Source organism: Vollenhovia emeryi, unplaced genomic scaffold (assembly GCF_000949405.1).
Source record: "Vollenhovia emeryi isolate VEMERY1.0 unplaced genomic scaffold, V.emery_V1.0 DF939171.1, whole genome shotgun sequence".
Classification (NCBI taxonomy): domain Eukaryota; kingdom Metazoa; phylum Arthropoda; class Insecta; order Hymenoptera; family Formicidae; genus Vollenhovia; species Vollenhovia emeryi.
The window spans coordinates 1,335,128-1,361,830 of NW_011967195.1; the positions used below are offsets into that span (position 1 = coordinate 1,335,128).

General features: G+C 44.5%; 3 protein-coding genes across 5 annotated transcripts in view; 1 reads left to right on the forward strand and 2 right to left on the reverse strand.

Moving 5' to 3' along the window:
* The window catches only part of LOC105563829 (solute carrier family 22 member 5-like), a 27,252-nt gene extending 20,625 nt beyond the window's left edge, over positions 1 to 6,627 (reverse strand). Inside the window, exon 1 of one of the 3 annotated variants that reach the window (XM_012015770.1) lies at positions 6,608 to 6,627. Coding sequence is in view for 1 of the 3 variants with exons in the window: in XM_012015767.1 (XP_011871157.1) it covers positions 1,819 to 1,832 (14 nt within the window). In the remaining 2 variants the exon portion in view is untranslated. Of the gene's footprint in view, positions 1 to 1,818; positions 2,198 to 6,385; positions 6,450 to 6,607 lie in introns of those variants that run through there. The other 2 variants (XM_012015769.1, XM_012015767.1) reach the window with 2 other exon arrangements.
* LOC105563828 lies at positions 6,484 to 11,556 on the forward strand. The gene is made up of 8 exons (XM_012015766.1): positions 6,484 to 6,703; positions 7,466 to 7,540; positions 7,622 to 7,670; positions 7,748 to 7,832; positions 7,912 to 8,025; positions 8,139 to 8,318; positions 8,404 to 8,567; positions 8,661 to 11,556. Exons 1-8 carry the CDS (start codon positions 6,578 to 6,580, stop codon positions 10,727 to 10,729), a joined length of 2,862 nt encoding a protein of 953 aa, XP_011871156.1. The 5' UTR covers positions 6,484 to 6,577; the 3' UTR covers positions 10,730 to 11,556.
* LOC105563827 lies at positions 11,380 to 18,044 on the reverse strand. The gene is made up of 3 exons (XM_012015765.1): positions 17,023 to 18,044; positions 14,181 to 14,341; positions 11,380 to 12,771 (listed from the first exon to the last, which is right to left on the reverse strand). The coding sequence occupies exons 1-3, from the start codon at positions 17,972 to 17,974 to the stop codon at positions 12,712 to 12,714; spliced, it is 1,173 nt and encodes a 390-aa protein (XP_011871155.1). The 5' UTR covers positions 17,975 to 18,044; the 3' UTR covers positions 11,380 to 12,711.
* Positions 18,045 to 26,703: the final 8,659 nt, after the last annotated feature.

Here is a 26,703-nt window from a genome sequence, read left to right on the forward strand (position 1 = left end):
GCTTGCGCGACACCGTATAACACTTTGCATACACCAATACACATAAGTATTGACCTAGACATTATCTTAACGGCGCGCAGCTCAGTTCTGAACTTGGTTCGGCGTGTACTTGCTGCTCTCCGCGTTTGAATATTTAACTTGCATTTTATGCAAAACCAACATACATCGGCGTTGATGGCTATAATACAGTATATTACGAGTTTATGAATACATTGGTAAGAATGAGATTGTTAATCGCTTTGTATACACGAGGAAGCGGATTTCAAATTTATAATTTTGCCGTCTCTTTATATTATAATAATGCAGCCCCCCCCTCTCTCTCTCTCTCTCTCTCTCTCTCTCTCTCGTCGGTCGAGCGTTAACAGGGAACGGGAGTGTTTTTCGCATGCGGCAAAATTGGTTTGATATTTTTAACTCTGTAAAATTGTGCTCTGGGGAAAATGCCGACGTAAAATTGGCGCGCGACCGGTCAATTTAATGATATGTTTATTCGTTTACGTTCCGATGCACGTAGTTCGATGCCCCTCTTTGATATTTTTACGCAGCAGCGCGCTGTTTCGCATCTGTTTGTTTCGCCGCATAAAGTTACAATCCCGTTTAATGCGTTAAATTTAGAAATTGGCCGAGGCACTCCGCATACGCGCTACTTTGAAAGTGTACACGGTATTTAAATCTAATTTAATGTACATATAAACGCGAAGATAGATTTTTACGCGTGTATTGGCTTCCGCAGCCTCTCTGTACAGTAACTCGCGAAACCGATCAAATGTGGTACACAACAATTATCCACGGCTGACTGATTCGAACCAAGCGATCGACGAAAACACCGAATTTCAATGCCCACGTAACGCACAAATATCCATCGTATTTCCAATGAACAAACAAATATCCATGATCTTGCTACGGGTATCTTTTCAAGAAGTTCGTAACAGTAGTACGATTTGATCAGTTTAATGAGTCACTACGCGGAGGGAGTTTTCTCTGAAAATTTATCCTGAAAATCGTGCAATCGTGGGACAACGTGGCATTTCGAGGAATTTTATGAGTTTTTTTTGAAATTTTATACATTTTACTAGTGATTGTACTTAGTATACATTTTACTAGTGGAATGTATGGTAAAATTTCGAAAAACTCTCATAAAATTCTTCGAAATGCCACGTTGTCCCATGATTTTCAGGGTAAATTTTGAGAGAAAATTCTCTCCGGGTATTATATCTTATAAATTATTGTCTTGAAGTAATATTATAAGATATAGAAATAGATATTAAAACTTTGATATATCAAACTTTCTCGCATTTACAAACACATATTTGACTATGACATCAATTATAATATTATTGTTGATAACATTATTAATAAATAATAATAAATAATAATATTTAATAATATATAATATTATTAATAATAATAATGAAATATAATGATAAGCTGTCTCTTGGCACTCTCCTCTCCTATCATAATTATTAGATATTATTACTATTAATATTATCAATAATAATTATTAATAATAATATCTAATAATTATGATAGTAGAGGATAGTGCCAAAAGACAGCTTATCGTGAATCGACGGCCGTTAACTTATCAAGTAAGATTAAATAAAAACAAAACTAAAGAAGGTAAGAATAATACAAGTAAGTCGCAATCACGTTCGTCAAGTATCTAATCTATACCACTAGCTCCGTATCTTATAAATTTTCTATTTTAGCACGTGTCTGCGAAAAAGAAGTGATCTCTTGCCAGCAAAGTCCAACGAGCTAGCGCGTGAAACTTTAATGAAACTTTAATGAAAGCCTCGCAGTGGCACAAAGGATACTCACCTTCCAAAGCCCATGGTGGCGCCGTATCGCGATATAAACACCCGATCGCAATCTTCCACGGATCCACGTGGGAAAAATCGGGGGGGAGAGCCGCGAGAGGAAAAGCGGAGGCCGTCTCGCGCGTTACGAAGTCGCGGCTAAGGCTCCACGTCCGCGTGTCGCGGACAAGTACTCGGAAACTTCTCGCCGGCGCGTACTTTAATCGCACGACGCGTAGAAGAGGCTGTGCCGTAGGGGTGGACTGAAGTAGGAGGCGGATGATGTAGGCGGATGACGGCGTGAGCCGCGAGGCGCTAAAGCGGTCTTCAGCGGCGAAACGTTTTTCCCGCCGTCTCCCTTATCTGCCTCATTATCTGAGAAGCCAGGTCAACAAACCACGTGCGCGGGACGCAGCCGTGCCGTCTGCATCAGACCGACCGCGCGGGCAGACGGTGTCACGGAACTCTCGGAGGATTCACGCGCAGTCGTCCCGCAGCGTTCTCGCCCGCGTAACCATTAAGGTCAGAGCACAAAATCAGCGTAATAGCTTACGTCGCTTACGACAAAGACGCAAGCGTAAACGTATAATAGATAGCGCACAAGCTTTGGCGTATGTCGTACTTACCTCCGATTACATATGACATTACTTTTACGCCAAAGCTTGTGCGCTATCTACGGTTACGCTTGCGTCTTTGTCGTAAGCTAATACGTTGCCTTGTGCTCTGCCCCTTAGACTGTTGGACGCATATACGACTAGCCTCGGCGTTCACACCGCGCGCTCGTGCGCCGTTAACCGCGCGCGTGACGAATTGACAGAAAAAGTCTACTTCATAGCCGATCGACGACAAAGATACAAGTGAGTCACGCGGGCACGTTGCTTCCTCCGAAACTCCGACGCGAGCTCGAATAAAGCTCCCCGGCGTGGCACGTGATTCACGGCGGAGCGCGCGATTACATCTGTCATGAATTAATTGATCTTCGGGCGCGTTATCGGGGAGCCTGACGTGGAATCGCGCGTTTCATTGCACGTGGTCAGAAGCTGAAATCGAAACGGAATTTTAGATTTCACCCTCCTGATGAGCGCACGGCTGCACCGCGGGATACAATATTATTTGCAATTCATTAACTCGCCACGTTTGTTTCCAGCGAGAAGCCAATTTCGCGGGGCAATCATAGATGCGTAAAAATAATGATCTTTTTTTTTGCGGCCGAAATTAAACGGTTACATTTTTCATTTACATTTATACGACGTGACGTCCGCCATCCGCGGCCCCTGCGTCCCGTCTTGAATTTTAACGTAACGCCTGTGTCTATTTTGATCAACGGTAAGATGTAAAAAATTTGTCCTGCGGGATATGATTTTTTAACCGAAGTTTTACTGAATAAATTGTCCTGTGTTTTTTTTCAAAAACATAGATTTGTATTATTACACGGAGAGAATTTTCTCTTAAAGTTTACCCTGAAAATTACGTAATCGTGGGACAACGTGGGGCATTGCGAAGAATTTTAGGAGTTTTTTGAAATTTAACATACTTTTTACTAGTAATTATACTAGTTAACCGACGTTTGTGAAACTGGGCCCTTTGCGTGCAATTTACTAGTAAAATGTGTGTATGATCATATTTCCAAAAACTCACATAAAGTTGTCGAAAATGCCATGTTGTCCCACGATTACTTGATTTTCAGGATAAATTTTAAAAGAAAACTCCGTGTACGCGTGTGCGTTACGCACAGCTTCTCTTATTTCACAAATAATGCGTAACAAAGCGGGAATGGCATCGTCGATAGTTAGTGCTGTGCATTCTTTTAATAATTAACATTATACGTTTATTATACGTCGCCGCGTTTCGTCCCGCTTATTTACTCACGACACCACAACTTATTCGCGTTCAAATAGTTTAACCCCAATTCACTCAACCAATTACGTTAATTCACCCGTTATATGGTATTAATGTACCTATAGTTAAATAAATCAATAAGTTTAATGGGAAAGTATGTACGCGAATATTTTTAAGAACCAACGTGTAGTTTTTCGTTAGAAAGTAACGTTTAGTCCACAATCTGTACTGTAAATTATATACCTTCTTTCTCTTATTTCTATAATTCGTTAAATGTTATTTATAAGCACTTATCCATTATCTTATCATTATCAAGACAAGACACGTCAAGGAAAATGTAGATTACAAGATCGTAAGAAAACGAGATTGTCGCGCATTAAGAGATCATAGCTATTCGAAATGATAATTCTCTTGATTGGTGTATGCTTTAATAATCATTGTCATGCTGCAATAATGATTACATCAAAGTGCTCATAAAAATCAATTGCATAACTTATTTAAAAACCGCTTGAAAACAGAACACTCTAAAAAGGAGGACATTTAAAATTATAATCGAATTATAATTTCTTTACGTGGGTTATAAAACTACATTTTGTCCTGTCACGACTCGTAAAGTAATATCCACATTTTTCCTGAAAAAGTTCCTCGGAATTTATAATCATAAAATATTATAATAAAGCGCTGATATACACATTTATGTAAACTTTATTTCCACTAAATTGACACATAAAATTGTATTATCAGTTTACGAGAAAACGATCTATCGAGGACAGTTAGCTTATCGTGAACTGAAAATAGGTAACTTTTTGAACAAATATAAAAAAGAAACAAAGCCAAACAATTTTTACGATAAAAATGTATCGTGACAATGTTCGTCAAATATCTGAACTTTTTTTCGTGCAGGTCTCGAAAATTCTTATTAATTCAATTGTAATTGAACACGTAACTGAAAATAATCTCTCATTAACAGACGACAGGCGTTCAATTTTAACGAAAGCTGTTCATCCATTTTGTATTGAAATCGATCACGTATTTCCGATTTAATTGTCATCGTTTCTCACTCCATGGCAAATATCTAGGTGGTATATTCTGTATGCGGGTTAAATCTCTTAATTCTTAGTTCTAGTTAAATACCTATCTGAAAATAATCTCTCGGTAACAGATTACAAGCTTTCATTTTTAACGAAAGCTGTTCATCCATTTTGTAGACAAATCGATCACGTACTTCTGATTTAATCGTCATCGCGGTCTCTCTCTCTCTCTCTCTCTCTCTCCCCCTCTCCCTCTCCCTCACGCGCGCGCAGCAAATATCTAAAGTGCATTTTGTTTCAAATTTTTTAATTCTAATTAAATGCGTACCTAAAAATAATCTCTCATTAACAGATCACGAGCTTTTATTTTTAACGAAAGCCCTTCATTCAATTTGTAGACAAATCGCTCACGTACTTCTGATTTAATCGTCATAGCTCTCTCTCTCTCTCTCTCTCTCTCTCTCTCCCCCTCGCGCGCGCGGCAAATATCTGCAGAGTATTCTGTTTCAAATTTTTTAACTCTAATTAAATGCCTACCTAAAAATAATCTCCCATTAACAGACCACGAGCTTTTATTTTTTATGAAAGCCCTTTATTCATTTTGTAAGCAAATCGATCCTACCTCTGATTTAATCGTCATCGCGATTTCTCCCTCGCGACAAACACCTAAAGGACATTCGGTATACGTTTCAAATCCCTTAATTCTAGTTAAATGCGTATCTGAAAATAATCTCCCGGTAAAAGATTGCAAGCTCTCATTGTTAATGAAAGCGTTCCACTTTGCATTCAAATCAATCATGCACTTCCCGATTTAATCGTCATCGTTTCCCGCTCCGCGACATACATCTCGAATGGTACATTCTCTGTGCGCCTCAAATCTCTTGATTCTGGTTAAACCCATTTCTGAAAATTATCTCTCGGTAACAGATTACAAGCTTACATTTTTAACGAAAACGGTTAATTCGTTTTGTACGCAAATGGATCACGTACTTCTGACTTAATCGTCTTCACGATTTCTCACTCGCGGCAAATATAAGATGGTGTTCCGTGTACATTTTCTGTCTGTTAATAGTTAATAGAGGAACGTCCTCTACTACGAGATAGGTTTCCAATATGAGACAGCAGGTTTTCAACACCCAAATTCAAGTCTTTTTTCGCAACGATTACACAATTTGACAATGAATTTTCCACTAAAGCCTGTAGATTAAGAATCTTTTTGACTTTTTGTCTCAAGTAGGCCCGAATGATAAAGGCCATCGACGCAACGCACTTGCATCTCTTTCGACACGCCATTCGAACGGTGTGGAAAACGCTTAATTAAAAAATTGTGTAAATTATGACAAAATTTTGCTTTACAAAAAGATTTATTTCATTGTATGGTGTATTAACTGCGAAAAAGAATTGTTAAAGACAAGCACAGGTTTTGGGCCGCTAAAGTGGCACGACCCCTTAAGTTCTGGTCAAACACGTATCCGAAAATAATTAAACGCGCCTTCGTTAACCGATCACGAGCTTTCTTCGCCCATTTGGTATTCGAATCCACCATCGTTCCCGCTCAGACGACCCCTCGCGTCGGATTTACAAGTTACTCCTCTCTCTCTCTCTCTCTCTCTCTCTCTCTCTCTCTCTCTCTCTCTCTCTCTCTCTCTCTCTCTCTCTCCCCCTTTCTCTCTCCCCCCGAAGACGTCCAGGCGCAAGAAAAAAAAAAGAAATACTTACGCGCGGCTTGCCGTGAGAGGGAAAGTGAGGGTAAACAAATGCGTGAAGGACGAAGTTATGAGGGCATTCCACAGTCGTCGTCGATCCGCGTTCGGTGTCTGCGTCTCGTCCGCCGCGAAACGCGATTTCGACACGCAATATACATACGCGACTCGCTCGAGAATCTGCCGGGGGACGTTATTACGCGGGAAAATGGGCAAGATAGCGCGGGGCAGCACTGACCGAGACGACGCGTCGACGCCGAGGCCGCGGCGGAAGCGGCGGAAGAGGGACCTCGACCGGATGCACTCGAAGATCCTGCAGGCCAAGCGGAAGTTGGTAGGTCGCGCGTCCACGACCCCCTCCGATTCCGCTCCGCGCGGGTTCCCGGGGACGAGAGCGGCCTCGCGGACGCGCGCGCGGCGCCGAGTCTCAAGAGGCGCGTTCCGCTTCACGCACGACGCCGCCGTTTATCCTCGTCGCTCGCCGGACGTTGAAGGGGGACAAACGGCGCCGCGTGCATATCACGCGTGAAACGGAACGCGCCTAAGAACGATCGCGCGCGGGGGGACACGCGGGACACGCAAACGCGACACTCGGACGTACGCGCGTACCGCGGGACGTAGTGCCGGCGATCGCTGCAGCATGAAGCTCTCCGACTCGACGGACTAGATTAGTGACCTCGCGTGGAAGAGGCGACGGTACCCTCGCGACTATCGGTAGTCGGCGCCGTTTCAAAAAGCGCCCGCGCCGACATGGAGACGCGGCGGCTTCCGCAAACGTTAGGTTAGGTTAGGTTAGGTGTCGACTCGAGGTGGTACGCTGCTTGCCGGACGGTCTCCCGGTTTGCGCGGTTTCATCGGGACCGTCAACCCGCTGTCGGAGAGAATTATTCGCGCCCGTGGCCGAGTAATCCCTCTCGTAGTCTGCGAGTCTACGTTCCGTGGCGAGGCAGACGTGCGCAGGGATTAACGGAGCTCTTACAGAAAGCTCTCAGATAAGCCGCCGCGTGGACGAGATGTAATTTGCACGAGCTGCTTTGAATTTTTAACGCGCCTTTTATTCTCGCCCGACTGACACGTATATTGGAATTTGTCCCAGGATAACGCTGGGAAGGATGGCAAACGGAAGAAGCCAAACCAAGGAAAGATCTGCAACCGACTTCTGCCGGAACCTGTGAGTAACCTTGTCTGATGGGATCGCAACGGCATCGCTTGATATCCACGTCTGAGCGCTTTTTGCACTTGATTGTTTCAGACTGCTGGTATATTCAGAAATGGCACGAAGGGCAAAGAGATCCAGAAAGGTACCGCGGTCAAAGCTTATTTGTTACAACGATAACGGAATCGCACGACTGTTTTAATCTCTTGTAATGTCTTGCAGCGGACAAGTCGCAAAGTACATTCCACACAGCCCGGCTGAAGGCGGACGCGTTGAAACTTTTTAACGGTGACACTCGAGGATCCAAGTAAGCGCATTACCAACTTAGACTCGACGTGGCCGAGTGCATACAGTTTTGTAATTAATAAACGTTTATTATCTTGTAGATGTATAGTGAGTGTACCGACGCAGGATAAAACCACTGAACAATCGTCGAATAAAGATTGTATGAAGAGTAGCTTGGAATGGACCCTGGAGCAAAGCCCTGTTCTGAAACCAAGGTGCGTACATTGTCTTCTGTACTTGTAATGAAAATGCAAAGCTATACAAGACTTTTTCGTATAAATACAGAGATGTTTTTGCCTAAAGATTGCATACGTGTTAATTTTTGCAGTCGGAATCAGAAGCCATGTCTTGTTAGAAAGAAAGGCGAAGAAAACCTCTTTGAAGTCACAGATTCTAACACAATTAAACAAAGTGTCAGCGACGAATCGAGACATGGTTCGAAGGAAGACGTATGTAAACGTAGGCTCTTCCAAAATGACGGAGAACAATCTGAAACTATTATTGCGCAGTAAGTAACAGGAGTTGTATTGTTAAATCTGATAAGACTGTGTATTATAGTATAAATATGGTGTATAATAAAACATTTGTTTCAGAATATCAGATAACACTGATGTCGCGAAGGAAAGTAGAATTAATAGAACAGAAACAGAGTATTCAAATAAGAGCAAGCATCCATGTGACCCATTAAATTGCTTTATGAAGTTCTGCAAAATTTCTGCGGAAAAATTTGAGACGGACATTCTAAAAACTTATTCGGGTATATTATATAATCTGAAAATACTATAATCCGTGATCATTTATCTCGTTATTCAGTAATTTATTCTTAATCGTTATTTATAATGAATTCCAGATCCTGTTGCAACAAAAATTAAAAAATTAAAACATGCGTACGCTAATTCTTTTCGTCAACAACTTTTGCGCAAAAGGAATAATCAGGAATCGGAGAATGTGGAACCTACACGCTCCGTGGAACATCAAGCTTGTTCATTCTCGGACGTTTCGCAGTTTTCACCTGTCGAATTCGAAGTTCCTAAGTGCAGTGAAACTCGTATCACTGCAGCTCGTCTTCAAGAAGATTCGCCTCCTCAAAAGATTCGCAGGTCCCGTTTACATGTCGAGCCTAAAAAAAATAATGACGCAACGCGCAATAGTTCTGCATTTTGTTCATCACGAAATACTTTTGCACAACCCAATACAAATGACTCCGTCGTGAAAAATTGCGAAAATAATGATAATCAACATTCGAAAACATTCAAAGATATTCGTCCACTTTCGAAATCAACGAGATTTTATTCTATGAACGATAAAGATTTTGTTCAATTAGATTTTCAGAAAAATTCTAAGCACGCTAATTATCTTTCGAAAGATAAACGACATGATATAGATGATTTTTCGATTGACATTCCTTATGGGAATTTACGACACGGTGAAAATTCGAAACGCTTAGAATCCACAATGTTTCGCAAAAGTGGAATGTTTTATGACTCCACAGTATCAAAGAGACATTTTTCAGAAGATTATTCCCGTGCAAAATTGCCGACTACTGTTTCCGATATCTGTACATCAAACATATCTGAAAAATGCAACAACGAAACACATGAATGTAATGCGAAGAATGTTAAACGAGTACCTACCATCCTTCGTCGATATAACTACGTCACCAGTAAAAAACCTAATCATTCTGTACAGATAATTGACGATTGTGCAGAAGGCTTATGCAAGAAGTGTGAAAGTAACTTTCATAGAAATCCAAGCGATAGTATTGAGAAAGAATATGAAACTGTATTTCCAAACGTGTCGGAAAATCTTCCCACATCTAGTACAATGAACGCGATATTTGATCAACAAATACAGGAGCCTCAAATTGGAACGATGAGAATAAAGGATTCGCAAGAGTCCCAAGTCGAACATTTCGATATAAATATGTATCCTAGGGAACATAACGAGAAAAACGTATTTTACCGATACAATAGCTCTTTGTATCCGCGAACTTACGAAGCTTCACACGATACAAATGCATATTCCGGAACATTGCCTCAACGAGACCAAGTCTCGCCAGTTCTAAAGAGATATAATTTTCATTCAAATAATCGTTCGATTAACTACCTTCAAGGTGCGAGTTCTAATTTCAATGTAGAGCCAACAAAAGAGTTTCCTCGGCAGACCAAATTACACGCGTTGGAAACCAACAAGCAATTGCTTTTCAGAAAAAATACACGCAGTCAGAATCAAAATATTTTCAATAGTGCTAACGACAGAGTGCCGACGTCAATTGACTTTCCCCAAAACATTCAAATCGAAGAAAAATCATGCCTGGAAATATTTGATAAAAGAGACGCAGAGCGCACCAGTTATCAAATTAATCAGAATGCGGATCATTTCAACGAACAGTATATTTATTGCGATTCTGCCAATTATCCACGCAAATATAAGGGACAAGCGCATTATTGTAAAGAAACTGCTCAGCCTGAAAATTTACGCGACTCCAGAGGCTACAATAACAGCGTAGATGATTACGTTCATTTATCTAACACTATGCGAGATGTACCGTCGTTACCACCGAAGCAAAAGAATAATCTACACGTGTATCCAAAAGCGATCGACGATCAGTATCGCACAGTGTTATTGCAAAATGTCACTCAACCTGTAAAATATTTAGCTGTAAAAAACGGTTCGGAGATCCAAAGAATACCCGTGTATATAAGTGACAAGAGCGCTAGAGTTGCGGAAAATGGTCCGTTAAAATTAGTAGCTCTAATGGATCCGGGTACCCAGACAGAAGCGCAAGAAATTGCGACGCGGGCAGTACCGTTGCAAATGGACAGTTTGCAATTTAACGACTTAGCAAAGAACATCCACAGAATACCCGTGTATATAAGTGACGGGAGTGTTAGGGTTGCGGAAAATGTGTTCCGTTAAAAGTAGTAGCTTTAATGGATCCAAGTACCCGAACAGAACGCAGACGCAGGTAGTGCCGCTGCAAACGGATGGTTTGCAATTTAACGACTTTGCGAAACGTAAGGTAAGCGATGAATTTTTCGCAAAGCATGTGGGTTCCGTGAATGCGATACTGTTAAATCCGGAGTCACAGTCTAATATTTAGCATATGCTTCGAATTTGCAATGGATACACGATTACACCACATTGTACACATAGTTGATCGTAGCGGCACAGCACATCGATCATGTTTCTTGCGAGGAAAATATTGTAGTTACGAGAGGATGCATCTTTCTTTCCATACGCATAAACAAGTGTTATTAAGATAAGAGTTATAAGTCTGCCTCGAAAGATAAAGTTATGTCTACTTATTCTACATATTTTGTGGAAAGATAGGAATCTCAGAAAGTGATAATATTTTCGTAAATGCCTTGTGATATTTGTTGATAATTGATACACGCTTATACACACGTGTATGTTGTGTGTGTATATATATATATGCGTGTTTTTCCTCATTTATCTTTCTACAAATGTGAAAGACAATATATACTTCTAGCACCAGGTATTTCCTTAATAATAATGAATATATTTTATTTGGTATGGAAAATGAAAGTACAAAACTACCTGTGATAGTTGGAACATATATGTATTATTTATGTTACCGTTAAGTCATAATTCTTGGACATCAAATGTTTAACATAGGAGAAATTCATCTTTCGTCAATCTCACAGCAATATCGGTACATATATTAGTGAATTTCTGAATAAGTGTGATAAAGGCTTGTAAATAAATGTCGCAGAACGCAAAGTGTATACGGCAGCAAGATGGCTTGCTAATAAATCCCTAATATTTCCTAACTCGTTAGTTCGGAGCGGGTTTGGTGAAGCGCAATTAATCTTCACAAGGATCCCTTCTTCCGCTGAAAGCATTCGCTCTGCTTTTTTTTAAATATTTTTATTCGGACATCCTTTCCATTAAATTCGAAATAAATATTTAGAGATATCGACATGACAACATAGAGCGTGCACAAGGCGAGAAGGAGACGTCTCTTCGTGACGGTACGCGATACCAGAAGACCGGATCGACGTTGATTTCATTATTATTACGATTCGCTTTAAACGCGTCAACGTCGTGCGGAGCAGTTTGATTAAACGCGAGTACATTGTTTGTCTTTTACAATCTCTTAGGAAGTACTCTAGGAGGAAGTCTCTAGGTACACGTGCCCATTCCTTGTCAAAACGATACGTACGTTCGTTCCTACCGGTTCGGCGCGCGACGGCGAAGCCGCGTGTTTTACTCTGGGAATGAAGTAAATAGTTCTCAGTCTTCAAAATTACTTTATTGTACCAAAATAAAGTCGTTAAAGAGTTAGTTACGACCTCGCGGAAATCGCTCAATATGAAATCGTAATACATCATCTGTGTGTTGGTATATAGCTGGTAGATGCTTATAGAACTGAAATTATTCAAGTCGGGTACTTTCGTGCGCCATACACAGCGGCGTTAAAATGCCATAACTCTCTTACGAACTTTATTTATAACATCCTAAAAGTTCGGACACCTTAATTTGTACTTTATGTGAGGATATTTTGGTTACGATAGACCTTGCTAACCGATTTTTAATGTAGTTAGAACCATGCCGTGTCCTCTCGGAGATTAAGTCGAGCGACCGTATTCTCTTCTGGGAAAGAGAAAAGGAGAGAAAGAGAGAAGACAGAGAGAGAGAGAGAGAAAGGGAGAAGGAAATAGAGAAAATGAAAGAGAGAGAGAGACGGTTCATCTTAACGTTCCCCTGAGTTTGATTTCAATATGAACGTCTCTATGCGCCAAACATAGAGAGAAAACAGTTTCCGGAAAATAGATTAATGTAGGAGAAAAAGATATCGATGAATATATAAAGAAGTAGACGTATCAGACTTGTGATTTTATGTACAGCTTGGAGATTCATCGTCAACAAAGAAGGAATTAGCGTCCTCTCGCCCATCGTAGTATGGCATCCGCTAATACGTCCAGATGCGCTTTCGTCTGAAACACACCGGAATACGATTGTATTATCTCTGTCGACTTATTGTCGGCGAAGAGGAAAATGAAAATTCCGTAACTCTCGCTACGCGAGCAATCCTCTTCCCGTATGCGCGCGTTGCCCGCGCAGTGATTACGATTAATAATTGAAGCGTTATGATGTTCAAATACGATTTGTCTTAGCCGGTTGGCTCGTGGCATGCCAGATCCGATATTCGAGCGTTTGGTCAAGAATCTTTAATGTACTCTAGTCTAGCGAATTGTGCGAGGTCATACCCTCACGGAAAAGCAAACGAAATAATTACTAGAAAATTACTGTACATCAATAATTTCCGATGAGCCAATTACTGATATGCAGTAATTTTCTAGGAATAATTTCGTTACTTTTTCGTAGGGGTAATATTGAGCGTTGCCTTTGCAAAGGTAAGAGGCACTGCTGCACGTTCTCTTTATCCGGAATGATCTTATCAATAGTATTTCAATGATAAGATCCCTACACTAATTTATGTAGGGGATCTCTATCCCTTTCCCCCCCCCCCCCCCGCAGCGCTGATAGCATCCCCTTGACGCGGAAACGCTGAAAGGGAAATTGGGTAAAGCGAATTTATCGCAGGCTGTTTTCCACACGTGCAAGCAGATGGTGCGTGAATTATCAAAAAGATTGTGTTCCCGTATTTTGTACCGAATCTCCCCGGAAAACGCTACCGGCGAGTCAGAAAACGGGCTCTTGATATTACACCCACGGTTAGCGCAAACACACGCCCCCATTTTCTTTTGAACTTTATAACGAAAGTCACTTTAAAAGTTCAGGGAGGTTTTACATAGAATACAAAATCCATATAGCCACGCGTATCTTTTAGCCTTAACCAGATGATGAAAATTTAAATGGAATTCTTACGTCCGCACAAAGGCTTTCTTCTAGAATTATTTGAGCATCGCCGACTGGAAGAAACGCGTGACATTATCCCCAAGGTTTAAGGCGCGCGCTACTTTGTACTTGGACTGGTTTCTCTTTCGCGGAGTGGACCAAATTTGTCAGAATTCTTTCGCGTTAGGGATACACGTAGGGATACACACGGGAACCGAAAAGGTATGATATACACACGGAGAGATATGTATCGATATACATTATGTATATATGGAATCTATTCTTTTATTTATATTTATAGAGGAGAGTCTCGTTTATTTTCTATGAGATAGGCTTCTAACACGAGATAGCAGAGTCTCTGTTAAATTAATAGGCACCATCGGTTGGTTCCACCATGAATTTATTGCCCTTGGAGTGAAATCTGTTTAGCGGGAAGAGATAATGTGATTGAATTCGGACGTTGAAAACCTACTATCTCATGACAGAGGACCTTCCTCCAGTTAAAAGAAAAAGGCAGATACGAGTCGCACATAATTTTACTCACGGTTTTGTAAAACATGCAGGCTTGCCTATCCTCGTCCTCGCCTGAGGGACAGTCTATAAAGCCGTCGCACAGAACGTGATCGTCGATGCAATGAAATCTACCCATTCTATCCGCGGTCGGGCAGGCGAATCTTTCCATTCCGTCTTCGGAGACTGGGCATTCTGTAAATAGGATCGCAAAAATCCTTGTTCAATCCGTTGGTACGAAGCTGACATTATACCTAGATAGAACGTACAGGTATTGCGCATATAAACGTTAACGTTACCCGATATCTCGGCCAAATCGGAAAAATGGCGCACGAGAGGTATCGCGGAAAGATGCAGGAGGAGCCTAGTATCGTCTTTCCAACGTAATAAAACCGTTGGAGCTTCCATATGGAATTTCTATCATTTCGTTTATTGTTTTCGTTACTTCGTCAATGTCTGTTTTTCCGATGGCCGCGAGCGTTTTTCGGTATTTCTAGCTTGCGCGGTTCACCGAGGCGGGCACTTCTCCCATTATTTAAAGCGACGATTAATCGGATTAGGTCGTCGGGCAATCGCCGCGTCGAAATTTTCCAACTTCCGCTGTGACAGTTAATGCAAATTTCATCGGCGTTAATCGGCAGCTGCGCCGTGTTAATATCCAAGTGTACATTTCAGCGCCCGATATTCCCGCCACTGTACGGTATTAAACGTCGGTGACTGATTCTCCGTGTTATTTGCCCAGCGTGACGGTGTATTTCAAAAGCCCGTGTGCTCAGTGCACGCTAAATGTGGTTAGCGCATAGTTCTCTGTGCCACCTGTTTAATACGGAGATCTCGCTCGTAAGCGCGTAGGACGAGTCTTAGGCGGCAAATGTAATGCCAAATATGTACGATGGGGGATGTGGGTCGACGAGTGTAAATTTCGATGTTAAGCTCGCCATCGCGATAATAATCGCGATGGCAAAACGAGCGCCCGTAGCATTTTACATTGTGACCTATCGCTTTATATATCGTGACCCGAACAGATCAGCACATGATAAAAACAACGCTCGAGCGCACTTGGTTTTTACGTTTTTACACAACGTCTCGCTTTTCAAAGTGGGTTCTGGCATTTTGAGGAAAACTTTCAATGGAAAGAAATCTCCCCCGGCATTCCGCACGCTCCTCACGTTTTAGATTTCTCAATGCCGTCTGCACGACCGGGAGGATGTTTACCGGCATACCCCTGTTCCTCGTCATCCTCTTGTCGCGGATTCACCCCGTAGCCGACGCTCTCTCGCTCTCTCTCTCTCTCCCTCTCCTCGATCAATAAATTTGGGAGGGACGGCGGGCAACGCTCATGCGACAGCGTTTCGTCACTTTTTCTTTATTTGCCGAAGCGCTTTGTCTGTATTTCTCCCGCGCGACGCGTTTCATTCGGATTTATAGACCCGTTCCGCTCGTGTAACTCGTGCCGCGTATATTCATATCATCACGCACTCATTCGACTCATATTTCAAAAAAAATTAGAAACGACTTCCACTGTTTTCATGCGAACGGAGCTTTTGCGGGGAATCGAGATTTACGAGGGCACGCACGTTTTACAATACAATTCCAATAGTGAGCTCTTGTTCAAGTTCTTTTAATAATCGCAATTAAATTAATTTTCTGGTAACAAGTGTAATCTGATACGCCACTCCAGTCGTGAATTATTCTTTTCCAAACTCTTCGTTCCCCCAATTGCGCGACACAGAGATAAATTTGACGAAATTGATTTCGTAATATCGCGAATTTTTTTACGTATTTGAGATTCCAGAGTTTTCCTTCGCTGTCCTCGTTTGCAGTTTTCGATCTTCGTCCGTCTGTGTTAATTTGCACAAAGATTTAAAGTGAATGGGCTGGTGTTTTAGAATGAAAATAATCGCGATTAAATTCATTTTCTGGTAACAAGTGTAATTCCAGTCGTGAATTATTCTTTTCCAAACTCTTCGTTCCCCCAATTGCGCGACACAGAGATGAATTTGAACAACTTGATTTCGTAATATCGCGAATTTTTTACGTATTTGAGTTTCCAGAGTTTTTCTTCGCTGTCCTCGTTTGCAGTTTTCGATCTTTGTCCGTCTGTTTTAATTTGCACAACGGGCCAAAGATTTAAAGTGAATGGGTCGGCGTCTTAGTATGAGAATATCCCAATATAAATTCGCGTCTCTATTCCACATACGCGTGTGATTCAGCGCTCAGACTTACGTTAATTGAGCGAGTGGAACACCAGAGAGGGACGAAAAGTAATTGGAAGATTCACCTCTTATTTTATCAATTATTACATTATCAAGTTTCGCAAAACTAGAGCCCTCTTCCAACTCATGTTTAATCCATACCTTTTTTTTGCAAGGGACTCGCGCGGGAAAGACGAGAGAGGGAATTATATATTTTACCAAAGTTGAAATGCGTTTTAATATATTCAAAAGAGTTCGCACTCACGTCGTTATCAGGGAATTGGGCATTTAAGGTTATCGGAATATTTAAAATGGATTACCATATCTGTATAACTTATCGCACGATAGACACCTTGACGTGCGTCGAATAATTCATCAGATAAAAGCTTAATCCAATTGATTTTTTTTTTTGCGGAAAGTCATTTCTTTGTCCACAACCACCCCGAAAATTGATGGAGCGTCTTGGTAACCCCATGCGAATGTTTTAATATTTATCTCACGTCAAGAGAGAAGAAGGAAAGACGGAAAAGAGGGAAAGAGGAGATTTTTGTAACTTGTACATTATCAGATTTGGCCAAGCCCGTGTCCGAACAACTCCTGAAAATGTTGGGAGGCGCTCAATCAATCTCGCCGTCGTGGGCTAATTCGTCTACAGCGAGAGCGATACCGTGCGGTACTTACCGATTTGCGGCACGTCGTATTGTATGCTTCCCCGGATTGATCTCAACATGAGCTGCGAGGCGATGCTCGCGCCGGCGGAGGACGCCGAGGATGCTTGAGCCTGATGTCCCGGGGATTCCCCCTGCGCGTCGATCGAACGCCGTCCGATCGTGATCTGGCTCCGCTTGCTTCCGGGTAGTTTGTTTCCGCTAGTCTCGTAGGCGAAGGCCTTCGGTACGAAGCCGCCGTTCGTGGGTAAGTTAAGCGGGGTGCCGGCCTCGGCGCGCGCGAGATCAGTCTTCGTGCTCGTCGCAGTGTTAAATCTCTGCTCCGCGTAGAGATCGTCGTGATTCGATTGTCTAGATTCCTGAAGGGTGGTAGCCTTCTTGCCAGCCTCGTCGCACACCAGTATCGGTAGACTGAGCGGGCCCCTGAGCGGGTGCCGGCATCCGATGCGCCGCTTCTTCGGGCGCTGATGGGCCTGCTGCCGGCTGCCGAGCAGATGGTGATTGCCGTCGTCGTGGACGTAGGGCTCCGCGACGTGGGGCTGCGTCGCGGCGTGCGGCTGCGACGTCATGTACTCGGAATAGAGGACGTTCAGCACGGCGGGCGACAGGGCGAAGAACACGTTCTGGAGCTCCCGCGGTTCCTTGACGATGTCGTCGATCAGCATGCCCGCGGGCGACCACGAGGATATCCGCGGCTCGTCGTTGAAGACCAGCCAGTTGGACAGGTCGTCCCGGTGGGGACCGTCGGAAGGATATATCCTCATGTGCAGCAGGTTGTTGTTGTTGCCACCGCCTACCGAGCTCAGCTCGCTCTTCTTTCTAATGCTACCGCTTCCGTGACGATAGTCGAGCCCCTGTGTGCCTTGTACTTGTATGATTACGGGTCGATTGCCCACCGCCAGGTCCAGCCCCTGTCCCACGTAGGTGAGAAGCCAGAACATGCAAACCGCCATTTTACAAATCATTAACTCTTTTCAGGTTGCTTTTCTCTATTTCTTCTCTCCTCTCTCACCCTCTTCCTTCTACCCCTTCTAGCTTTTTCTATCTGTCTATATATATCTACGTATATATCTCTTTTTCTCTCTCTTCCTTCTCTACCACCACTTTTGACGCACCCGATTATACGGCTGGGCGTGGTGTTATAATTGACCTATGTGAACAGTAATGATGCTCCTTTCTCTCCTTTGTGTTTTCTTATTCGCTCTCTTTAGCTGCTTACTACTCACTGCCAGTCTAAAGGCACGTCTGTAGCAACTCTGGGTTAGGCCGACTTTTCGTTTGAACTCGCGGTAGGTACACTAGGAAGTTGAGGATGGAGCATGTATATATATATATATATATATATATGTGTGTGTGTGTGTGTGTGTGTGTGTGTGTGTGTGTGTGTGTGCGTGTGTGTAGGTGTGTGTCGTGTATATGTATGTATGTGTCGTGTGTGCGTGCGTGTATGTGTAGGGTGGGCGGGAGATACAGGGCGGTCGATTGATACCGAGAGGGCGAGGAAGGGAAGGATAAACTTGATAAAAAATCACGAGCGGCGATATGTTACGAGAGACACAACGACGATTATTGCATAGAAAACGCAACGGTGCTACGCGTGCAACTGCATCGACTGCGATCTGCCTAGCATGCTCCAATTGGTACCACGGATTCTGTCTTTCGCAAGGGACCCGAAAAGTACGAGCCTCTCTCTTTCTCTCTATCTCTCGCTCGCTCGCTCGCTCTCTCTCTCTCGCTCTCTCTCTCTGTCTCTATCGAGGATAAGTCGCCGACTCGAGCGCACGGTGTATCACGTTTGACATTTGATTGCGTTATGCTCGCTCTTCTAATCGATACGCTTCACTTTCGGTAGTCCATGATAGTAGCCGCGACCTTGGCTTTCCCTTCGTGATAAAGCGCACACGTCCTGTACCGACCGTCCTGAAATCAGGTCGTTAATAGAGAATAACGTGCGATATTCTATAACCGCGAGTGCCAGGAACACAAAAAGATTTGTGGTGGTTTTTTGATTATTTAAATTTTCTTTTATTTACTTGTGATTTATATATATATATATTTTTTCTCAGGATATTCAACAGAAGTGCTGCGACGGTGTGGAGGTGGTTATCGGAGGTGCTCATCGTGCGTGCTCATAGATGCGTATAAGGTGCTCGAAGTGTGGACAACATTTAAACCAATCGATGGTGCCACTCATGTTTAAACGCCCGCGATCGTTTCGCGTTTCGCCAATAAAGCTACCATCTCTCCGAGAGACAACCCTCTCCCTCGTTGTTTCCTCATCCGCTTACCTTTCCTCTCTTGCTTCTCTCTCTCTCTCTCTCTCTCTCTCTCTCTCTCTCTCTCTCTCTCTCTCTCTCTGCTCATTTTCTCTCAATGCTCTCTCTTTCCACCTCTCTGCTCTTTCACACACTCGGCCCACCCTCTCTTTTCGTTTCCTCTCTGTCGTACGTCCCGAGCCTCCCTTTCTTCTCACGTATCGAACGAGCGTCCCGGATATCGTTTCCACAAGGCGGAAATCAAGCTACGACGATCGCGATTACGGTAACGATCATCCGGAGAGCGTCCGCTTGTAAATAACCGCGCCTACCCAAGTTTCGCCCGGGAACCCGGCGAGATAAGCCGCGTACGTGACGCCGCCAAGTCATTTTCGCGAAGCGTGCCGTATTACGGAGCGGATCTACGCGAGGCTACCGTGACGCAGCTGGCCGGCGCGATTTCATTCAGCCCTTACGTTCCCGTTAAATTCTAAATCTCTCTCGTACTCGTACACTAGGATCCGATTCACGTACTTGGCCAAACTTTCGTTCGAGTTAATTTCAGACTCGGTGACGAACTCGAATGTCGATACCCACGCGGACCACTAATCACCCGAGTATTTTCCCCGATATCTCGTTCAGCTAAGGCCCGGTTTCACCAATGTCGCTCAACTTTAATCTTATTGCTGGCTTAACTCATTTTCTTTTTAAGGAGACGAATGGAAAGAGGACAAAGGATAAGTTGAGCTAAGATTACAATTAAGCGACGTTGACGAAACCGGTCCTAAAAATCTACGATTCCAGCTTAAACGCTCTCCAGCGACTCTAAATCTGGTTGCGATTGCAATGAGGACTTCGCCGGGCGATATGCGATACACCTCGCGCCGAATTTGATCGCGTATCCATGATGAAAGAAAATCTTTCGCGGCTGCAAGCGCGATTGGCCCAACTTGGCCCAAGTTCTAGTCCTGAGAAATAGTGTAGCCAATCAACTCGCAGCTTTTATGGAATAGCCGCAACTAGAACTTGGACCAAGTCTAGCATCGTGGACACAGACCGTTACGTTACTGCGTTATGTAATTTTGCATCGCGAGTCATCAGGTAAGCCACCTACGAAACGAGGAATCATAATTTTGCGGTTCAAGTCACGGGGACTTCCGTGAGTCGTTCTAATGCTCGCGCGGTCGCGCGAAAATTCGACTCGGCCGCGCGTAATCCGCGTCGCGAGCGCCCGCCGCGACGCGACTCGCGCGAGCGGGACCGACACGCGGGACGCGACGACCCCCCCGGGTATCGGACCCGAGTGACGGATCCGATGATCTGGCCGTACGACGATGACAGGGTGATATAATGTGGCTAGCAGTGTGGTATGTAGGTCGGTCATATCAACAGGTGCCCCGAAAAACGTTCAAAAAGCAAAGGCTTGCCGTGGCAGAGAGCGGTGCGCGTTTGTCGGTGCGAGACGCGGAAGTAGGCGTAGTACACGAGCGTGTATTTGCGACAGAGGTACACAGGACATGTGTTTAGAACAAAGGCAGAGAAAAAGGTACACCGATATATATATGTATATATATATATATGTATCGATATGTCGATATATATACATATATACATATATATAGTGAGGATACAGCCGGGCGCGAGAGACGCCCGGAGAAGTTACAGACAGAGATTACGGTTCATCGATAGGAGGTGCAGTGTTACGCAAGGGCATTACGTGGATTATACTTGCTTCTTGATATCTGCCGTGCCCTGCGTTTCCCCTCCGAGCTTTCGGATCCCCGATCTCCCGCCTCGGCCTCTTTTCTTCCCTCGACCCTCCGCGTCGCGTCGCGCCGTTCCGTGATGCCGCTTCTCAACCTAATCTCCCTTTCCTTCTCTCTCTCTCTCTCTCCCTTTCCTTCTCTTTTCTTTCTCTCTTCTCTTTCCCTCTGTTTCTTTCTTTCTTTCTCTCTCTCTCTCTGTCTGTCTCTCTATCTCTCTCTTCCTCTCGTATTTCCTCCCTCTTTATCTCCACTTTTCGTCCAGCCTCTCTTTGTTACCCCCGCGCGATCCTACGATATCGCTGGTGCGATGTGTCTCCCAGGCACCTGTCGCGGTGCACCTCGCACACAGTCCTCGGACGAAAGGGGATGCGCCGCGTCCGATCCTCCTTGCACGCGCGGGCGCGCGCTTTTGTGTTTCCTTCCTTTTTCTTTGTTACTGGTCCGCCCTCCTCAGCGGACACCCGAGTTTCTGGCTGGAGTTACGTTCGTCGTGCATCACGCTACCCTCTTCCTCTCCCGCTCGATCGTTGGTCGCGCGCCACGAAGAGATCTATGCTCGCCCCTGGTCAGCAGCACCCTGGCAGCACCCCGTGCTGGATCATACCACGTACGACGTCGTCCGGTCACACACGGCAGGGTGCGACTCATTCACTGGCATCTTCATCGCTCACCACGCTCCGCTTCCGTATGGCCGTTCATATATGGGCGTGTGATGTCGCGCGAGCGCGCGCGCGCGCCCGCCCGTCCGCTCGCTCTCGTCCGCTACGCTCGCGCTGAATGTGCGTACGTGCGTACGTGTACGCGCGGTGTTTGACGTTACACCGGGGCGGCACCGATCGGAGTCACCGACGACGCGATGTCACCGCGAAGTCACCGGGACAAATCTTCCAGGTTGCCCTAATGACTCGTTCTAGCGCAGTTACTCTCCCCCCTCCGTCTCTCGTCCCACCCCCGCTTCTGCTTCTCTCTCTCTCCCCTTTTCTTTATAGGCCTGTAACACCGGTCTTTTATGATGATGTCTGGTCTGCGACTATAATCGCGCGGCGTATTTCAAAGGTTAAAGGCTGTTTCCCGCGGTTGCCCGACTTCCCGTGCTGACGTCGCCGACGATCTCGACCGGCCGCGCCGGTGTTCCATTGAGCGACGAGAAACGTTCCCTCTCTCTCTCTCTCTCTCTCCCTCCCTCTCGCTCTTTCTTCCTTTGGTCTTTCTCTCTCACTCTCTCACTCTCGGTCTCTCCCTCTCTTGCTCTCTCGCTCCGTCTCCCACGATGCGTAACTCTTTCCGCTCACCCGACCTCGGCACGTCGCGCGACAGCACCGCTTCTCGTAGATGCACACCCCCTCGCGAACGCCGTCGTTGACGCGCTTGCACTGGAGGTGATCCTCGCGAGGGTGCCGTGCGACGAGTGGCCGACTCGCCCCTTTTCCTCACGGCGCGGAAGTAGGTGCTCTCGACCGACGGGAAGCGACGACGGAATCGAATGGTGAGGAGGTTGCGGCCGTGGATGGTTGCTTTGTTGGTCGAAGGTCGAGGGATGTGGAGGATCGAAGGGTTGGGACGGTGGGTTACTTCGGTGAGTGAGCTGCCTGGCGCCCTCACCAGAACTAACTCCCACGCTGCGCGGCGAGGACCCGGTGCTTTAATACAACGCGCATTCTCCCGGCGCTCACCCCTCTCCTCCGACACCGGGGTGAGCGACGACGGGGTGGCTTTCAGCCCTTCTTGCGTCTCACCTGGCCTCGCCAAGCCTCGCCTCGCCTCGTCTCGCCTCGTCTCGCCGCGCCTCGCCTCGCCTCGCCGCGTCTCGCCTCGCCACGTCTCGCCTCCACCCCGGCCGACGCGCCCATGAACGGATTAAAGCTGCCGCGAGCCCTAAGCACCCCCGGACCGTACACCCTGCGACTTCATGTGACGTTTCGCAGCGATACGGTCAAAGGTGATGTGGCCATCACGAGTGCCACCATCCTGTCCGCGGTCGCCACCCCAATGGGCACATACGGCGGTTCCGTACCCATTTTACAAATACGTGGCGACGCCGCGTTGTCGCCGGTCGTTGGAGCGTGTACTCATTCAGCACCCGTGTAGCTCGAAACGAAAGATGCATACAAAGTAGAAAAAGCGGTCAGTCTTCCGCCGGGAGACGGTCAAGTCTGGAAATATCTGCAGGGAATGTCTGCAGTCTCGGGCCGTTCCTCGGAGAGGCGATCACAAGCCCCACACCTCCTGCCCTCCCTCCTCTATTAAAGCGGAGATCGCAAAATCAAGGGCTAGAGAATGAAGGATCCCGGTCCGACCTTCGCTATCCTGTAAAATCCACCCCTACCCGTTTTAGCCCGCCGGGCTGGGCGCCTCGCCGTGCGCACCTAATCGTATCCGCCCAGTTTCTATCTCTTTCATGTAGCCGTCACCTGACGCACGTTCTTTCGATCACTGTTTGGCCACGCACGGTCGCAAGGTCCTGCCTACGTTCGCGGGAGATCGTCTCGGTCTCTCGCGTAAAACACGGCTGCGGCTTCGTGGGAGTGTTTGCGGATGACGTTGGTCGATCTGAGCGTCCCCCGAAAGAGACACATGTAATTGGCTGCCGTTCGAATTACCTTGACTTCCACGAGAGCCCAGGCACAGTTTTCGTTAATTAATCGTCAGTTTTATATACCCGGTTGATATCCCTTCCATTTCGTTAGCTAACGGCTACACCTTCACCTGTTTGCTGCCACAAATTAACACGCGTAACGTAAAATATATACATACAGCGTCACGACACGTTCGTTGGATTTTCTAACACTTGCGATAATTATTTTAGCGTACCTATTGGCACAGCTTTCATTTCCGTTTGAGGAAAGCTATGAGAAATAATAGTTTCTTTTTAAGCACGATTTAATTAAACGTAATATCACTTGTCGCGGGAAAAAGGGGAGTAAAATTTAATTAACACAAGATTTAATTAATTTAATTGATAAAAATTTATATAAGATTTCATTACACGTCTCTCTACAGATTCAAAGTTGCAGGAGCAAAACGGGTGTATTTAATTCTCAATAGTTTGTAAAACATAGGAGTTGTTGATGCATCGTTGATACTTTTTTTAACGCGATACTGATATTTATAAGAAAGAAAAAACAGGAATAGCTCTGGGACACTTCTCGTACGACGGATAAGGGGTCGAAATTTTTAGCACCTACTGGACAACGTCGACCTCTTATTTACATGTCTCTCTTTTTATTCCGGTCGCATCGATTCAAAGTTCATTTATTTATAACCAGTTTCGTGGAAAAGGTAGAAAGCTAACGATGGTTCGTCGTACGTTCGAACAAGTAATTATAGCGATTTGCGTCCGTCGTACGGAAATAGATTGCCGAAAGAAACTGAAAACATAACTCCTGCGGATTTGTGCTAATTAATTCTTCCGCAGTGTACAATTACCGCGGCGTTATTTTCCCTAGGAAGAAACACGAGACCCACAGGAGTATCTTTCATTGCAGATAGATGCATAGATATCGTATGGCACTTATGATATTGTGTGGAGCGGGCGATGCGTGAATCAAAAAGAGGGAGCATCTGTGGACATAACGAGTTTGGCATATAACTAATAACAAATTGTACAGTTCTGGAAGCTTTAAATGCATAGGCGTTATGGGCAAACTTATATGTTCTCGATAACTTTTAATGAGATACTCGCCTACCGAATCCCCAGGGATTCAGACACCGCAAATAGTAAATTTCGAATTTAACCGTAATATTGCGCAGATGAGTTGTGCCTGTTTTTTTTTAATGCACCAAATATCTCTGCGAATACCTGGGTAATTCTTTGCTCTTGTATCAGTTTGCTTTCTATTAGGCAAAATTCAGGGGGAAGAGAAAAGATCGCGATCGAAAAATACATTGTTTATCGGTCATCTAATACGACTAATGGAACTATTAACGGTAAAATAACCGGATTTATTTCTCACACATAAAGATAAGTACGAATGTCAATAACACGGTAACACGGAATAGCTTTTTAACTATCGACCTCTCGGATATTTTTGTAGGAAACAGAAACGGCAGGACTAGTCGATTCTGCTATCGTTTTATAATCTTTTTACTGTGAGCTAGCAGATTAAAACCAAACGTTTTCCATTCTTCTGTAGAGCCGTAGAAACGTATCCTCGATAAGAGAGATTATTAAAGACACGTGAAACGACACAATTCTTTAATCAAAATAAAGGCCTTGACGTATTAATATTTGGTAATTGACTAAAGTAGAGTCTAATGGTCTTCGAAGCCTCATATTTATGGATATGTAATTATCTCAACATGTTTGCTCCACTGCTAATATCTAGTGTGCGTTTTTCATCAACAACAATTGGAAAACAAAAGTTTAATTGACGAAAGGAATATATACTTTTGTTTAACAAGGCAATTCCGTGTTATATTCAGTGATATTTTCGACGATTACTCACTGATACGCGTACTCCGTCGTGATACACGTCGGATGATTTTAGAGCTTAAAATTGCGCACGTCAGCACGCATGTTCAAGACACATTTGTCGACAAAAAAACGCCCGATGCTCAAAATGAAACGTGCTACATCAAAGTTTTATATGAACCGAGGGTTTTCGTTGTTGGTGATCGCGTATTCCGTGATGCAGTCAAGCATACATACTCGGAGACATACATGGCTGCGCATCAATAGGGGTCGTAAACTTTGCTTGAGAACGATGATAGAAACGTAGATTGCATCGTGTTCGTTGGCCCGATAGCTCCCGGTATTGATATTTTAAAATTCGCGCAACGAAATGCCTGTATCCCCGCCAGAAACGTGTGCTTCTCTGATTTTCAAATAACACTACTTATTGCAGTGCGGCTGCTTACCATTGCAGCGCAAGATGGCCCGAAGTGTTATCAATTGTTATCGAATCTTTTTAATTTCCACAAAGCCCGTACAAATACATATCTGCCGATAAACGACATGAATCATTTTTGAGCCGTTGATTGTAATAATCTTCAAACAGATTCGGATGTATCCTTTGGACAACGCGATAAACAGTATCGCGAGGGGAAAGAAAATTTCAATGTATATCAAACTGCTTCGCGTTCGAGTATAAAAATACAATTCGAAAGTGGTATACATTAAAATGTAATTAATTTAGTTTGACCCAATTTAATCAATCTTGTAAAACTGTTACGGATTGTAGGCGATTATCGATCTGGAGCATTTAGATTGCCGTTACCTCAATTTAGACTAAATGTCGGTGGCGAGAAGTGCATTTACGAAAATTATCGTTGCCGATAATTAGATCAATACTATCTGCCCGGGAAAATGTCGGAAATGCAACGTGTGCATCGGTATTTACCGATGCGCTTTTGCATGTAACGTCGACGTAAATAACATAATAATTTTAGCCTGCCGCGTCGATTATAGAATCGACGTGGCAACGCGCGCGGGGTACGTTTATTTTCAGGGAGCGAAACGAGTAAAATTGCAAACGGGATAACACGGTTAAAAACAGAATTCCCAATTTACTTCCGACGAAGGAGCCCAGGAAGGTCCTGCAATCCTCTACGGGCACTCGACATTTCCCGCGGCTGTACTAACTCGCGATTAATAATTCCGCAGTGAATATCTAACAACGCGGTTAATGTGAATCGACGACATGGATTCGCTACGGAGACCGTTGTATTTAATAC